Source organism: Anabrus simplex, chromosome 10 (assembly GCF_040414725.1).
Source record: "Anabrus simplex isolate iqAnaSimp1 chromosome 10, ASM4041472v1, whole genome shotgun sequence".
NCBI classification, from domain to species: Eukaryota; Metazoa; Arthropoda; class Insecta; order Orthoptera; family Tettigoniidae; genus Anabrus; species Anabrus simplex.
Genome location: NC_090274.1, coordinates 38,842,744 through 38,859,857, shown reverse-complemented (window position 1 = coordinate 38,859,857; position 17,114 = coordinate 38,842,744). Strand labels below are relative to the sequence as shown.

The 17,114-nt window shown below is 38.8% G+C and overlaps 1 protein-coding gene across 1 annotated transcript in view; it reads right to left on the bottom strand.

Moving 5' to 3' along the window:
* The window catches only part of Oatp33Ea (Organic anion transporting polypeptide 33Ea), a 126,146-nt gene that overhangs the window by 17,613 nt on the left and 91,419 nt on the right, over nucleotides 1-17,114 (bottom strand). Inside the window, exons 7-9 of the mRNA XM_067154648.2 lie at nucleotides 7,986-8,147; nucleotides 3,696-3,897; nucleotides 313-460 (exon numbers count right to left, since the gene is read on the bottom strand). Coding sequence (XP_067010749.2) covers nucleotides 313-460; nucleotides 3,696-3,897; nucleotides 7,986-8,147 — 512 coding nt within the window. The remainder of the gene's footprint in view (nucleotides 1-312; nucleotides 461-3,695; nucleotides 3,898-7,985; nucleotides 8,148-17,114) is intronic.

Sequence of the window (17,114 nt, the reverse complement as noted above, 5' to 3'; positions counted from 1 at the left end):
CTGCTTAGCGTGAACTAGCAATTCACTTGAAAGTAAAGAAAGAGTTAAAGTAGGACCGTACTGATCTAATAATGCTGAAACATACCACAGACGTAGACTATGGTGCTGACAAGCAGCTGGTGAGCACACAATGCCGTAGAGCCCAATCTAAAGAGAATTGGAGCAAAATTGCAGATACTTATTGACTTGCCCTCGTACTATCTCTTAAAACCTCCACCACCACCGTTACGACCACCCTGCTTAGCGTGAACTAGCAATTCACTTGAAAGTAAAGAAAGAGTTAAAGTACAGTAGTACCTCTTGTAGTATTACCTTATATGATGAGTTTGTACTTTGTACTGAAGTGCATCCTGCATGACAGGCAGAATAAAAGGTCATCTGGAGTTCTTCGTAACACACAGGACTGTACTTCACATTGCCACAGTGGCAGCCCAGGTTACAGGAGTTTATAACTTGAGACCTGAGAAATAAATGAAGAATTACATGTTAAACAGTACTACAGTAATTAAAAAAAACAATTACAAACAGTAATACTGAAGAGGCCAAACTATGAGACTAAAAGAAATGGAGAAAAATTTCCCTTTACGGGAATGATCATAAATATATCTTTCAGTAAATGAAACCGTGTGAGTTGGCCATGCGGTCAGGGGCACGCAGCTGTGAGCTTGCATTCGGGAGATAGTGGGTTCGAATCCCACTGTCGGCAGCCCTGAAGATGGTTTTCCGTGGTTTCCCATTTTTACACCAGGCAAATGCTGGGTCTGTACCTTGATTAAGGCCACGGCCGCTTCCTTCCAACTCCTTGGCCTTTCCTATCCCATTGTCGCCATAAGACCTATCTGTGTCAGTGCGACGTAAAGCAACTAGCAAAAATATGAAACTCAAAATTGATAATGATTATTTTATTTGCTTATACAATTTTTTTAGGGAGACATTGGTATGGAATTTGGCATCAACAGCTGTAGGAATCAGACCATTGAAGAAACTGACTCAGGGCCTATGAGAAAACAAATCAATAAAAGGTGTATGGCTTTTAGTGTCAGGAGTGTCCGAGGACATGTTCGGCTCACCATGTGCAGGTCTTTTGATTTGACGCCTGTAGGCGACCTGCACTTCGGAGAAACTTGTGTACGCTCTTGGCTCGGTTAAGGACATGCTGAAAAGTGGGCGAAGAATATCGTGTTTTGCAACACATGCAGTGGTTGGTGCATCTGTTGGGTGTTCCCCAACGAAAGCAATGAGGAAACGTTTAGTTAAGCTTTGGGGTATCATGGTTGACAATGCAAGATCACTAGAAAAAAATCCTCCTCTTGAAGCCATTTTGGCAGACCTTCGCAAGTGAATCTCAGATGGCGACTTGGATCAACAATATGCAGCACGCTGCGCAATATTGGTCACATGAGTGTTATCTATCACAGTTACATAATAGAGATGTGGTGTTCTGGGCAAAAGGAAATAATAATTTTATAAAGAGTTAGAACATAACATATTTCACTAAGTTATGGGTGGGTCCTTACTTTCATAACGGTCGTGTTAATAGTGCAAGTAGATTGGAGATGCACAAGGTGAGTACTCTTTTTCTTTTTGTTTTTCTCCCTTTATTTTCTTTTCCTTTAAAGAACCTCGCGTTAATTTTAATTTTCTATTCTCATCATCAGGTTCCATTGGTTCCAATGTGGATTGGAAATTTCACCTCTCATCTTATGCAGAACTCCTTGTACTATAAGAAATCACTTATATTCAGCCTGTATACATTTTCCGAATCATAAACACTGGACTTTAAGCAAGATAGATACCTTCTGCGCCAATGTTGTACATAACAAATATTCAATATTTTGAGAGAAGACATAATTGAACGATAGAATTCACTAGAAGCATCTGGACTTTATATCCAGACCGGCATTTTATACTTTTATCATTAGGCAATTTTAATGTATATGTAAAGTTCAATATTTCAACCATTATTGTAAAAATCGATGTGGTACAATATTTATAGTCTCACTGCAGTATATGTAAACTTGAACATTTCACTATCTATTGAACAGTACCACGATATAATTTTATCTCGCATAACATTTCATGCATTTCACCATTTTATGTGCACAATATCACATTACATATATAGCTCATTTTATTAATTTTATCAATTCAAGACAAAATATTGTTCTGGGATATCGACAAATAAAAGTGTACCTTATTCAGGCTGATGATGACCCACACAGGGTCAAAACTAGTCCCTTAACAACACATTGTAATGTATACTTAAGGATTACAATTGTTGTATAGTACTGAGTAGGTGGAATAAAACTTTGTTAATTAAATTACATGTGATTGGAGATGTAGTTAATGTTGCAGTTATGCCGCAGAGGCTGCAACATGACAGGGCACCTTTACATTTTGCCTCATCTGTGCATGACATTTTGAATTAATATTTTCCAGATTGTCGGATTGGCCAAGGTTCACCGACATCACCATTGAACCGGTCATCCTGCAGTCCTGATCTCTGTACCACAGAGAATTTGCTGTAGGGTACCATCAAAGAATACATGTCAATGCGCTGTTATAACAGCAAAAAGTTACTAATACCAGTAAATACTAGCAAAGTACTAAAGTAATAAAGATATTTAAAAAAGATGCAAAAGGTGAAAACTTGAAAAGCAGCTGGAATTGACAAGATTTTGAGGATAAACAGTACTAAAGGCAATGGGTTGGGATATAGCACCATATTTAAAGTAATCATTTGATTACTACTGCACTAAGAAGCTATGCCAAGTGAATGGATAGTTGCTTTAGTAGCCCCAGTGTACAAAGGAAAGAACTTTTTTAAATGGTTCGACAATAGCTCTGTCGCAGTTTGTGGAAACTGGAATAGTAGATACCATAAGCTTGCAACAAGATGGAGCCTCTGCACACTTTTGCTCTCAAACGTATGCCTTACAAATTGTTTCTAGACAGGTGTATTGGGTGTGGGTAAAGGGCTGCACTGGTGCTGCTGACTGAGTCACCAGGAGTCCTGACTTGTTCACTCCAGACAACTCTTTGTGGGATTTCATTAAGGAAGAAGTTGTGCAACAACGCTACTGAACGTCAGACAAACTACGGGCTGCTGTGAGAAAAGTGTTTGGATCTATTATGGACGTCCCCCTGTGGTAGAATAACACCCACGGTATCCCCTGCCTGTCATAAGAGGCAACTAAAAGGGGCCTCAGAGGCTCTTAACTTGGGAGCGTGGTTGGCGAGCACAGGGCCCTTTGTTTCCACTTGCTTGTGCCAGGCTCCTCACTTTCATCTATCCTATCCAACCCCACTTGGTCAACTCTTGTTCTTTCCCGACCACAACGATGTTAGGTTTCCGAGGTGTAGGGAGTTTTTCATTTTCACGCCTTTGTGGCCCTCGCCTTTCTTTGGCCGATACCTTAATTTTTTAAAGTGTCGGACTCCTTCCATATTTTCCCTCTGATTAATGTTAACAGAGGATGGTTGCTCTGGAGAAGGCATATATCTCTTAAAACAATTAGCACTTCCTCCACCACCAGCACCACCACCACCATTATAGAATAAAACAAAGAGGAGGGTGATATGATTTATGGCCCACCCTGCATATTACTATTATTGCTATTGACACCAAAAAAGAGTAATTTTTAATTAAAATCACTATAAATTATTTACGTATTGAAGAACATATGACTACTTACTGTCCATTTTCCATGGCCTTGTGAAGACCTTCCACCGCTGTGTTGGAACATCCAAGGAACGAGAAAGTAATTTCAGATATTACATAAGCAACGCCAGCCATCACGTTCCAACTCAATATGTAGATAGCTGGTGGTTTAAACTTTGAAATGACAAATCCTGATATCAGGAATCCTGCTACCATTGCAAACAGTGCGATGATTCCTAAAAAAAAGAGAGAATAGTAAAAATATAGCTCTTTTTCAGGCCTCCCATCTGTAGCAGTACTGGAAATTGGGTTAGGTCTCCAAGGATGATAGCTAATATCAGTAATCATTACAGTGTACAACAGTTTTAGAAGTATAAGTTTTAGGTTTTTTAGTCTGCCAAAGCACTAACATGCTAATAACAGAATGACATGTTTCATTCTACAAGAACAGTGAGGATGTAAAGGAAAAGGCATATAAGTCTCGAGTGTGGTTCTAGTGTATGGGACCCTCACCAGGATTACTTGATTTGAGAACTGGAAAAAATTCAAGGAAAAGCTGCTCAATTTGTTTTGGGTGATTTGTGACAAAAGAGTAGCATTATGAAAATGTTGCAAAGTTTGGGCTGGGAAGACTTGGGAGAAAGGAGACAAGCTGCTCGGCAGAGGTAGTCGGATTTTTGAAGGGCGGAAAAAAGTCCATTCAACACTCCATGTCGTACGATGTCGGCATGTGAAAGATCTCTGGTGACACATTTGGTGTCTACCCGACAAAATTCATTAAATCTCAGCCATAGACACCCAAGAGAGTTTCGGTTTACTCGGTCTGCCATCTAGTGGGGGTCTAGAGTAAAACGGAACGTCGAAATTGACGAGCAGACAGCCAGATGGCGTCAAATTGAAATGTCTGCACACGGTAGCTGAGGCCATACGATTGTTATTATTATTATTATTATTATTATTATTATTATTATTATTATTATTATTATTATTATAAAATGCTGTACATGTTTTGAGAATCTCACTTATTCTCTTCATCAGCGACCAGACATTCCACCAACCTCCTCACAACAAACTTTTAAATTAAATGTAATTTAGTATCCCCTGGGAGCATTTCCTTTTACAAAGTGACAAAATGTCTCTCTTGTCCACTTTTCAACTTCTACCACACACTCCACGAAGTACAAATTGCTTTACTATCCTGTAATTCATTAGTAAGTTAATGAATTTCACTTCCTTATTACTTAAGGCTGGTTTACATGGGTAGAGTAGCGAGGCAAGTAGAGTTCCCATGGATTTTTGTAACTTCCCATGGATGTCCTGAATGATGTGATATACGCTGAAATGAAATTTAAAGGTCTGGTTTTACTTTATGCATCATGGGAAATATATCTGCAACGTATTAATGCATGCAAAATTTTGAAATCTTCCAATAATTTTTTTTGCACTCGAGGAGAAACTTATGTCAAGAAATTAGCACGAGCCTCAGCGCATTGAATGTAGCAGAAACAGAACCTATTCAAGACAAAAGGCGGTTTTGTAGATAGAAAGAAATTTTGATTCAAATTGAGAAGAAGAGCTTTTGACAACCGAAGCAAGAAAGAGCATAAAGGCAAAGGTGTTGTCCTATTTAAACTGTATACTCCATGGATTTGGGTTCATAAAGGATTGTCTTGCAATGAATGGCGCGAGGCAATAAAAATGAATGCTAATGTGTCTGCTGTGCGTACTGTACCTGGCAGATCCCAGGGCAACAGCCTCTGTCGGCTTTGCCACAGAGAGTATGAAACTCTTTCACATGTCCTGGGAGCCTGTCCACATGGTGATATAGTAAGCATCTCATGCCATAATGATAGCTAATGCTTTAAGAGGACAAGGTTATAATGACTATGAAGAAGTACACGGTCTCTCCAAGAGTGGAAGCAACTGACGCATTGACATTATTGCTTTTATTGTTCTGAAGGTTTCATCATTGATCCAACAATTCGATTTGAGACCAACAAAAACCAGCCAGGAGAGGTCGATGCAGAAAAAAAAAGAAGAATTTATGAAAAAACAGACTTATATAAGCAAAAGTACAAGCTTTCATCCATCTCTATAATCGGCTTGATGTTAGGTGCTCGAGGAACCATACCTAGATTTTGTGTCAATTTCTGCAATATCTTTGGGCTGAATAGAGATTTCATCTATAACATCGCCTGTACTACTCTCAAGAAGTCCATCATGATCTTCAAGAACCACGCTTGCTGACCTCAGATAAATGTTTGATGTACGTCACTCATTTGCCTACACGTAACCTCATACAATCTTATATATTCACTTTATCTGTATCCATTATTGTTGTTAACCCACTCTTTGTCCTTGGACAACTTGCAGCTGTTGCAGGAAGATTGAATAATAATAATAATAATAATAATAATAATAATAATAATAATAATAATAATAATCTACCGTGTACAGAAATTTCAATTTGACACCATCTGGCTTTCTGCTTGCCAATTTCAACATTCCGTTTTTCTCTAGGCATACTAGATGGCAGACCGAGTAAACTGAAACTCTCTTGGGTGTCTAAGGTTGAGATTGAATGAATTTTGTCGGGTGAACACCAAATGTGTCACCAGAGATCTTTTACATACTGATATCGTATGGCATGAAGTGTCGAATGGACTTTTATCCGCCCTTCAAAAGTCAGACTATCTCTGCTGGGTTTGAACTCGCTATCTTGGGATTTGGAGGCCAACACTCTACCACTGATCTACAGAGGCAGCTCTCTCTCCTAATTCAAGCATTGCTTCACATAATTTTTTAATGCTTTTTCTCTTTCCATGACATGCAGCACTGACCGTCGTTTAGAAGCACCACTCCCTCCTTGTTGTGCTGAGGTTACGGATAGTAGAAGCCCCTACCTCACTCCTGCACGGCACTTCATAGCCTGTATGAGGATGGCTTTCATGTACCAACTATTCAGTGTTGCTTTTTAAAACTGACTTGTACTCCCTGTGGGTGGGGGACGCAGATGAAGAATTCAACCATGGTATCCCCTGCTTGTCGTAAGGGGCGATCTAGGGATGATTGAATTAGAACCTTGAAACTACTTGTGATTAGTACCATCATGCGGGGAAAATCATGGGTCGCCTTTACTTGTGAGTAGTACCAGTATGTTAGGTACACAATAGGTTTATGATTAGTAGCAGTAGAGAGCAATTCGCTGTAGGTTTCCAGTACCTATGATTAGTAACACTATATGCGGAACATCATGGGTTTACGTTGCCTGTGATTTGTACCACTATGTGAGCGACACTGTTGGTCTGCATTGCCTATGATTAGTACTCACTATGTGAGGAACAGCACGGGATAGTACGATTCCCTGTAATTAATGAGGTACACCATCGGTTTGCGTTGCCTACGAATAGCGCCATTGTATGAGAATAATATATAAGTAATAATAATAATAACGTAAATGTTTCCACCTTTTCAATACAATATATTCACAAAATTACAAAATTAATATATAAGTAATAATAATAATAACGTAAATGTTTCCACCTTTTCAATACAATATATTCACAAAATTACAAAATTATACGGACCGTATAATTATTATTACTTATATATTATTCTCAGTTCAATACGGACCAAAAACATGAAATTCATAACCATCAATTATATGAGAAACACCACAGATCTGCGGTACCTCTGCGACGTACAATACTTCTAAGTAGTACCATAATGTTTGGAACACCGTGAGTCTACGCTACTTTTGATTAGTACCGCAACTTGACAAATACCATGGTTCTACTTTGCTGGCAATAAGTATCATTATGAGGGGCTGTAGACCTGGATTTTGACCCTTTTAGACAACAAGAATCATCGATTCAGGATTGTGCTTTGGAAGCAGTCCCTTGGTCAGTATATACTGTTGTTTTAATGTAGTTTCTGGGAAGGTGAGGCATTGCGGGTCGGATCCACTGATTGTTTTAACTTGATAATCATTGCCATCATTTTGAATTCTAGTCAGTGGATCGATTTTGGAATTATTTTTAACTTTCAATATTGTTTGTTTGTTTACCACACCCGGGAAACTGGAGATGGTTTAGGATGATGATGATGATGATGATGATTATTGTTTGTTGGCTCCGGTGATTATTTTAAATTCATATTTATCAATTCATTCTTCATCATCACGTTTTGAATTCTAGTCTGTGGATGATTTTTGGACTTTTAAATTGTCCTAGACATAGATGTTAGACCCCTTTAAACAACAAGCATCATCATCATCATAAAAATTGACTTGCTCTGAAATTCAAGGATGTGATTCGGATAGTACCTGTGATGTTAGCTCCTGCTGCTGTTTGTTGGAACTGGACCTCCAGGTATTTGGTGACGAAGCTAATATAACCAGATGCTCCAAGGATGTAGAACACCGCTGCTACATTGTTACACATCAGCAATTTATTTTTCAGCAACCTCTGAAGGGATGAAATAAAACCTGGATAGAAAGATAATTTGCAGTTAATTCTCTTAGTTCACGTTATTATCTCTGACTTCTATCAGAAGATCTTTACAGTATTCCTAGACATACATAAGACAGAAGTTTAGAAACAAGAATGGGTTGAAAAATCTTCATCCTAATACCACAACATAACATATATTGCAATGAATTCAAGTGGTTTTGATCTGCCTCGGAGAATGTGATCCACCCTAAATAAAATAAGGACAAATCAAGATAGATGTACCAATCTCCTCTACAAATGGGATAAATTCCTTCCCCAGAATCCACTTGTGGCCCACTCAAACAGACTATCCTCCATATTATAATATTTTTTTGTGCAGTTGGCTGTACGTCACACCGACACGGACAGGTCTTAAGGTGACAGTGGTATAGGAAAGGGCTAGGAGTGTGAAGGAAGTGTCCGTGGCATTAATTGAGGTACAGCCTGAACATCAGTAAAGATGTAAAGCGAGGGCATAGAAGCCTCTGGTAAGACCACAACTAGAGTATGGTTCCAGCGTATGGGACCCTCACCAGGATTACTTGATCTGAGAACTGGAAAAAATACAAATAAATGCAGCTTGATTTGTTCTGGGTGATTTTGAAATGGAAATGTTTAAAGTTTGGGCTGGGAAGACCTGGGAGAAAGGCGACTCGACTAAGTGATATGAAATACACCACTGAAAATCACTGGTAAAGGTCTGTGTCCACTTTGTTAATACTATAAAAAGTTACTTAATCTACATTAATAAAATGCCGTACATGTTTTGAGAATCTCACTTATTCTCTTCATTAGCGACAAAACATTCCACCAAATAATATGCGGACTTGATACCTAACCTTCTCATAGTATACTCTGGATAAGTTATAATTTAAATACAAGACTTTAAATGAAATTAAATGTAATTTTAAATGAGGGGCTGCCTGGCTGAGGCGGTAAAGGCGTGCTCGGTTCGCCTGGAAGACGTGGGTTCGAATCCCCGTCAGGAAGTCATAAAATTTAAGAAACGAGATTTCCATTTCTGGAAGTGCATATGGCCCTGAGGTTCACTCAGCCTACACTAAAAATGAGTACCAGGTTAATTCCTGGTGGCAACGACGGCCAGGCGTAGAGCTAACCACTCTACCCCATCACTGCCGAGATTAACAATGGTGGAAGCCTTTACCTTCCACTCCTCCAAGGGCCTTTATGGCCTGTATGGAGGTGACTTTGCTTTGCTTTGTAATTTTAAATATTTTATGTAAATGACATTTCTTGTATTTTAAATATGACTTATTTGGAGTGTATGTAAAGGAGAGGGCGTGTAAGTCTCCGGTAAGACCCGCAGTTAGAGTATGGTTCCAGTGTATGGGACCCTCTCCAGGACTACATGCTACGAGAGCTGGAAAAAATTCAAAGGAAAAGAGCACAATTTATTCTGAATGATTTCCGGCAAAGGAGCAATTTTATGAAAATGTTGCAAACTTTGGGCTGGGAGGACTTGGGAGTAAGGAGACGAAATACTCGAATGTGTGGTATGTTTCGAGCTGTCAGTTGTAAGTTGGCCCGGAATGACATTAGTAGAAGAATAACCTTGAGAGGTTTTAAAAGTAGGGAAGATCATAATATGAAGATAAAGTTGGAATTGGGGCAAATATTCATTTATAGGACAAGGAGTAAGGGATTGGAATAAATTATCAAGGGAAATGTTCAATAAACTTCCAAGTTTGTCGAAAATACTTAAGATAGAGCTAGGCAAGTAATTCTAAATAATTGTAAATATGAAGCAAACATTTGATAGGGAATCAGCCACCTGGGCTGCCGACAGTGGGGTTCGAACCCACTACCTCACATCTGCGCGCTCCTAACCACATGGCCAACTCGTTCACTATTATTATTATTATTATTATTATTATTATTATTATTATTATTATTATGTCCGACTCGTTGGCTGAACGGTCAGCGTACTGGCCTTCGGTTCAGAGGGTCCCGGGTTCGATTCCCGGCCGGGTCGGGGATTTTAACCTTAATTGGTTGATTCCAATGGCACGGGGCCTGGGTGTATGTGTTGTCTTCATCATCATTTCATCCTCATCACGACGCGCAGGTCGCCTACAGGAGTCAAATAGAAAGACCTGCAGCTGGCGAGCCGAACCCATCCTGGGATATCCCGGCACTAAAAGCCATACGACATTTCATTTTTCCATTATTATTATTATTATTATTATTATTATTATTATTATTATTATTATTTAATTAATTAATTAATTAATTAATTATTTATTTATTTATTTGCGTATGGACCCTGTTGGATCACGCATTACATTTATGATTCGCCTCTCTAACAGATCATATTGCTTTCATTCTTTCGCTGTGTGCCTGTTTTCTTTCTTCTGACCACTTAGTCCCCGATTATTATTATTATTAACTTTATTGGTCAAATTAGACCACTTGAGTCATTCCCATTCTCTTTGAAGGTTGTACTGTTTGTTCCGTTTGATCTGCCCATTGCTTTTTCATTTGTCCTGATCGTAATTTTCTCAGTTTGTCTGAAATCATTATAGCCCTTCCGTATGTCGTTTCTGCTGAAAATGTGAGAGTTTTAAGAAGGGTGTTAATTTTATTTTTGTTTTCTGCGTCTGCTATCTTGAGTCCAGCTGCTTCGAGATCTTGCTGAATTTTGTGTTTTCATTTCCTAGATTTCTCCACGTTAGTTGTTGTAAAATCCGATTTCCTGGCAGTCACAAGATGTGAAAGAAATAGAAGATTTTTTTCCTTCCTCATTGTGCTGGTGATTGAGTCAGTCTCTCAATTGACAATTTCTTTAGGAAGGATTCTCCAGACACCTTCGATCTAGCATTTTATATTTATGCAAGTTCTAGATAGATAATGCCTTTATTGGTGGCAAGGTTAGGGCTCAAGCCCCTCTCTTACACTTAACCACTACAAGAGTATACATGTAGATAACTTGTACAGTATTTACAAATACAAATAACACAAATAATAATAGCAAAAACAATAGTAATAATATTAAAAATGACTATAATATAATCCTTAATTTTAAAATACACGAAGTAAAATACACTTAAGTGACGTAACTGCAATAATCCGTTCATTCATCCCATTCATTCTTTCATTCACTCAACAGTTAACCAGCAAGTCAGCAGGATCCACCCCCCCATAAATACTCGCGGCACGCCACTTTAAACTCGCGATGAGAGATTGTTCCTAATGTTCATAGGTAGCAAATTCCATGACCTGGACGCAGAGATTATGAAGGAGCGGTTGTAATCAGCAGTGCGTTTTACAGGTATGGCAAGAGAGGAGCCAGATCTCGTATTGTGGTCATGATATGACGAGAGGTAAGAAAAAGATGAAGACAGATAGTGGGGAGTATTAGTGGAAAGTATTTTGTGCAGAAGTGATAACGTGAAATTCAAGGCACTGTTGCACTCGAAGCTACGACAGTTCCTTATAATAAGGTGATATATGAGCATCATATCGCAGATTAAATATATATCTTACGCAGCTATTCAGGCTCCGGTCCAGTTTCTTGTTACGGTCGCAGGTAATTTCAGTCAACACAGTGCCACAATAGTCAAGTATAGGTAGTATAAGAGAGTGAATTAGTTGTACTTTAAGTCGAATTGAGAATGCATTACAGAATCGCTTCAGAGGATATAAGCATTTGTGTACTTCATTACAAGTGCTTATCACCTGTTGAGTCCAATTTAGAGTCTCAGTCATAATCATTCCTAAGTTAGTCACTGAAGTAGAGTAGGGTATTATTTTATTGTTTAAAATTATTGGAGAGATGTCCCGTTCCTTGAGGGAATATAGGTTTTTACTGGTACCGATAATAATAACTTGAATTTTATTTGGGTTTATTAGTAAACTGTTTTTATTTGCATAGTCACTAAGATGTTTTAGGTCAGAATTTATTGTAGTAATTGCAGCATCAATATCACTCAGTTTTGAATGACAGTAAATTTGTACATCATCTGCGTACACTTGCACTTTGCAGTATTTAAGAGCCTTTGATATATCAAAGAGCTTTTGGTATATCTAATGATTCTTCTTTCAGTTTTGAGAAGCTGATCAGTTCTTCTTTAGTTTTAAATTTGGAACAGGGTTTCATTAGTGTAAGGGGCTGCCTGGCCGAGGCGGTAAAGGTGTGCTCGGTTCACCCGCAAGGACATGGATTTGAATCCCTATCGGGAAGTCGTAAAATTTAAGAAACGAGATTTCCACTTCCGGAGGTGCACATGGCCGTGAGTTTCACTCAGCCTACACCAAAAATGAGTACCAGGTTAATTTCTGGGGGCAAAGGCAGCGGGCGTACAGCTAACCACTTGACCCCATCAAGTGCTGAGGTTATGGATAGTGGAAGCCTTCATCTTCCACCCCTCCAAGGGCCTTCATGGCCTGTATGGAGATAAATTTGCTTTTTTTATTTTTTAAATTTTTTTAAAATAAGTGTAAGTGACCTGCAGGAGAGTTATGGTTTTATAGGGTTGGATGTTAATGTCTATTGACAGGCATTTCTTATGTTGACCAGGCAAGAAATTGAAATTTTTTATCCTCCATACAGTAGAAGAATGTCTTGTAAAAACAAATCACACTAGCATCTCTCATTGGGGTTATGATATGTTCTGTCCATGAATATCTTATTGTGGAACCCATATATGGCACTGCATGCTATGATGTGTGTTTGCTCCAGGTTCTCCTTGGTCCAGTTTCTCTCCAGAATGGCACTGGTGGTGTAAAAACAAGATCTATTTATCTTCTCTTTAGAATATCAGTATAGGCTCCTTAGTTGGCAGGAACATCTGAGATCCTTTATGTAGAACATTTCCTTAGCTACTTTGTAAACCATCAGATAGAAAACATTGAGTCAACATAGTAAAAGTTAACACCATTTGCTATTGCAACGTCAACAAAGCACTGAACCCAATCATTGCTATGGTAAGCGTAAGAAATTAACTGATGGGGACTACTAAACTTTAAAGCGCACTATACAAACCAGTCATCAGACATTCTTGTCAACCATTGCTGAGGACTTCAATTGCAGGTCAAAGACAGAGGTGAGTGACAGAATGATGCATGTGAGAGGCAAGAAGACTCTGTTTTTATGGTTGTGCTGTTGCCTGGAAGCCACTGATCTCATGAATGAAAGCCCATCATTGGTTAGAACAATGCAAACAACTCCATCATTGATCTCTGGATCAGTGGAAGAAAGTTTTATGGTGTGATGAGTCGTATAGGCTGTGACACTGAAATGGGGGAGTGCAGGCCTGGTGAACAGTATTTACCTGAGTGTACTGTGAGAACAGGGTAATTCTGTGGAGGTGGGAGGTGGTGTGATAGTTTGGCGCTGTTTTACCTGGTTTGGGCTCAGACCATTCATTCTTGTTTATGGTATAATTGAACGCATGTATTTATGAAAAGATTTTAGACAGTAGCATGCTTTCCACACTGTGGCAGTACTTTGGAATTGGACGTGTTCTGTATCAGCGTGATAATGCTCCTGTCCGCAAAGCAAAGACCATTGCATCGTGGTTCAAAAGAAAATCGGGGGAATGTGCAAGAGTAGCCTACTCAAAGCCCCAATCTGAACCCCATCAAACAACTTTGGGATGAACTAGGGTATAGGTTGTGTACCAAGCCACATTGGAATTGCGGGAAATGAACTTGGGGATGAAGCAGCAAAAGAAGGAGTACTTTTACCTCCTAAACTCGTGAATGTACCAGCTTGGGATATTTGTTCTTAGCTACGTCGGACCATCTTGGCGTCCTGGGAATCGGAGTGGCTAGCTATCCATACACCCAACAGGCTGGGAGCAATTACTAGGTGCATCAAATATAAACCAGAATTTAAAATTAGCGGCTCCAGTAGCGAACAGAGATGACGTTGGTGGGGATGTCCAGAGTGGAGGTCTTCATGCATCACAAACCACAGAGCGACCGCTCACTTCAGTATGCCATGAGCAAGCAAGAGGTATACACGTCCGTTGCACAACGCATCATCGTCAAGTTTCTGGTGAAAGAAGCCACCAAACCTTAGGAAATTTTGAGAAGGCTCCGTGCACAGTTTGGGTATGCAACTCTTTCAGAGGTGCAGATGTATGAATGGCACTAACAATTTTTGGCAGGGTGGGAAGAAGTGGAAAATAAGCCCCACCAAAGACGACCGTGGACAAGCATCACTGCAGATAACATTTGTGTTGTATGTGACCTTCTTGAAGATTGGCAAATATGCTTTTCTGAAATGGCTTCACTCGTAGGAATAAGCTTTGGAAGTATTAAAGCCATCATCAATGATGAATTTGACCTTTGAAAATTGTCTGCCTTGTGGGTTCCTGGTCTCTTCACCCAGGAACAAACAATTTCCGCCAGGATGTTTGTTGGAGGCATCTGAATCGCTACAAGGAGGAATGATATGATTTTTTGCATCGCATTGTGACTTTTGATGGAACTTGACTTCATCATTACACCCTGAAGTCAAAACAAGCAAGCATGGAGTGGCGGGAATGAGGTGCAACTAGCCCAGTCAAGGCTAAAACACTCGTTTCTGCTGGAAAGGTGCTTGCAACTGTTTTTTTCTTTAACTATGCAGGCATTTTGCTTGTGGATTTCTGGATATAGATGTTGATTCCCAGGTGGAACTTGAAATATTTTTCCCGAATTTCTCCTTATAATCTTGTCTGACCATGCAAACTATTTTTAACCATCAAGTTCCTTTAAAATAAACAACCATCAAAACAACTTTAGACATTTTTCTACGAAAAAGACGACAACTCAGATGACTAGTGAATTTTTTTTTCTACTACTTCAGTTTCAGTTGGTACCAAATTTGTAAAAATTAAAACAAAATTACACTTGTCTTCCAATTAATATAAAAGGTCTTAGAACTGTAACAGTAAGTTAATTGACAATTTTAGAATAAAATACATGAAAAAGGTATTTGAATTACAGATTATCAATTTAAATATATATTTTTTTTAAAGGTATAAATAAGGATTTAAGGAAAGGAACAGTTTTCAAGAACAGAGCAGACAGCTTTTCAAATTGTCATATATAGTGACTAGTTTAATAGATTCTATTCATTTTATGATTTGAAAATTATTCTATTTTTTAAGTTTTTTCTAAATGACATAGTAAATGTAAGTGATCTGTTTAGACACAAAAGAGATATTTTAACGATTTCAAGATTTATGTATTTGTTTTTTTGATGACTGTATTGTACAAATGTGTCAAGTCCAAGGATTTTTGTTTGATATTTTTCACCGCTGAAGAAGAGAGCAGTTGAGCTCTCAAAACATGTACGGTAGGTAATTATAATAAAATGTGAAGGATTGACAAGGCAGAAAAGTGTTTCATAGAAATTCAATGCAAGGCCACACACTACTGTTGTAACATGGGAAAAACTGGAGGAAATGTATCAATCAATACTGATCTGCATTTAGGGCAGTCGCCCAGGTGGCAGATTCCCTATCTGTTGCTTTCCTAGCCTTTTCTGAAATGATTTCAAAGAAATTGGAAATTTATTGAAAATCTCCCTTGGTAAGTTATTCCAATCCCTAACTCCCCTTCCTATAAATGAATATTTGCCCCAGTTTGTCCTCTTGAATTCCAACTTTATCTTCATATTGTGATCTTTCCTACTTTTATAGACGCCATTCAAACCTATTCGTCTACTAATGTCATTCCACGCCATCTCTCCGCTGACAGCTCGGAACATACCACTTAGTCGAGCAGCTCGTCTTCTTTCTCTCAATTCTTCCCAACCCAAACATTGCAACATTTTTGTAACGCTACTCTTTTGTCGGAAATCACCCAGAACAAATCGAGCTGCTTTTCTTTGGATTTTTTCCAGTTCTTGAATCAGGTAATCCTGGTGAGGGTCCCATACACTGGAACCATACTCTAGTTGGGGTCTTACCAGAGACTTATATGCACTCTCCTTTACATCCTTACTACAACCCCTAAACACCCTCATAACCATGTGCAGAGATCGGTACCCTTTATTTACAATCCCATTTATGTGATTACCCCAGTGAAGATCTTTCCTTATATTAACACCTAGATACTTACAATGATCCCCGAAAGGAACTTTCACCCCATCAACGCAGTAATTAAAACTGAGAGGACTTTTCCTATTTGTGAAACTCACAACCTGACTTTTAGCCCCGTTTATCAACATACCATTGTCTGCTGTCCATCTCACAATATTTTCGAGGTCACGTTGCAGTTGCTCACAATCTTGTAACTTATTTATCACTCTATAGATAATAACATCATCCGCAAAAAGCCTTACATCCGATTCCACTCCTTTACTCATATCATTTATATATATAAGAAAACATAAAGGTCCGATAACACTGCCCTGAGGAACTCCCCTCTCAACTATTACAGGGTCAGATAAAGCTTCACCTACTCTAACTCTCTGAGATCTATTTTCTAGAAATATAGCAACCCATTCAGTCACTCTTTTGTCTAGTCCAATTGCACTCATTTTTGCCAGTAGTCTCCCATGATCCACCCTATCAAATGCTTTAGACATGTCAATCGCGATACAGTCCATTTGACCTCCAGAATCCAAGATATCTGCTATATCTTGCTGGAATCCTACAAGTTGAGCTTCAGTGGAATAACCTTTCCTAAAACCGAATTGCCTTCTATCGAACCAGTTATTAATTTCACAAACATGTCTAATATAATCAGAAAGAATGCCTTCCCAAAGCTTACATACAATGCATGTCAAACTTACTGGCCTGTAATTTTCAGCTTTATGTCTATCACCCTTTCCTTTATACACAGGGGCTACTATAGCAACTCTCCATTCATCTGGTATAGCTCCTTTGGCCAAACAATAATCAAATAAGTACTTCAGATATGGTACTATATCCCAACCCATTGTCTTTAGTATATCCCCAGAAATCTGATCAATTCCAGCCGCTTTTCTAGTTTTCAACTTTTGTATC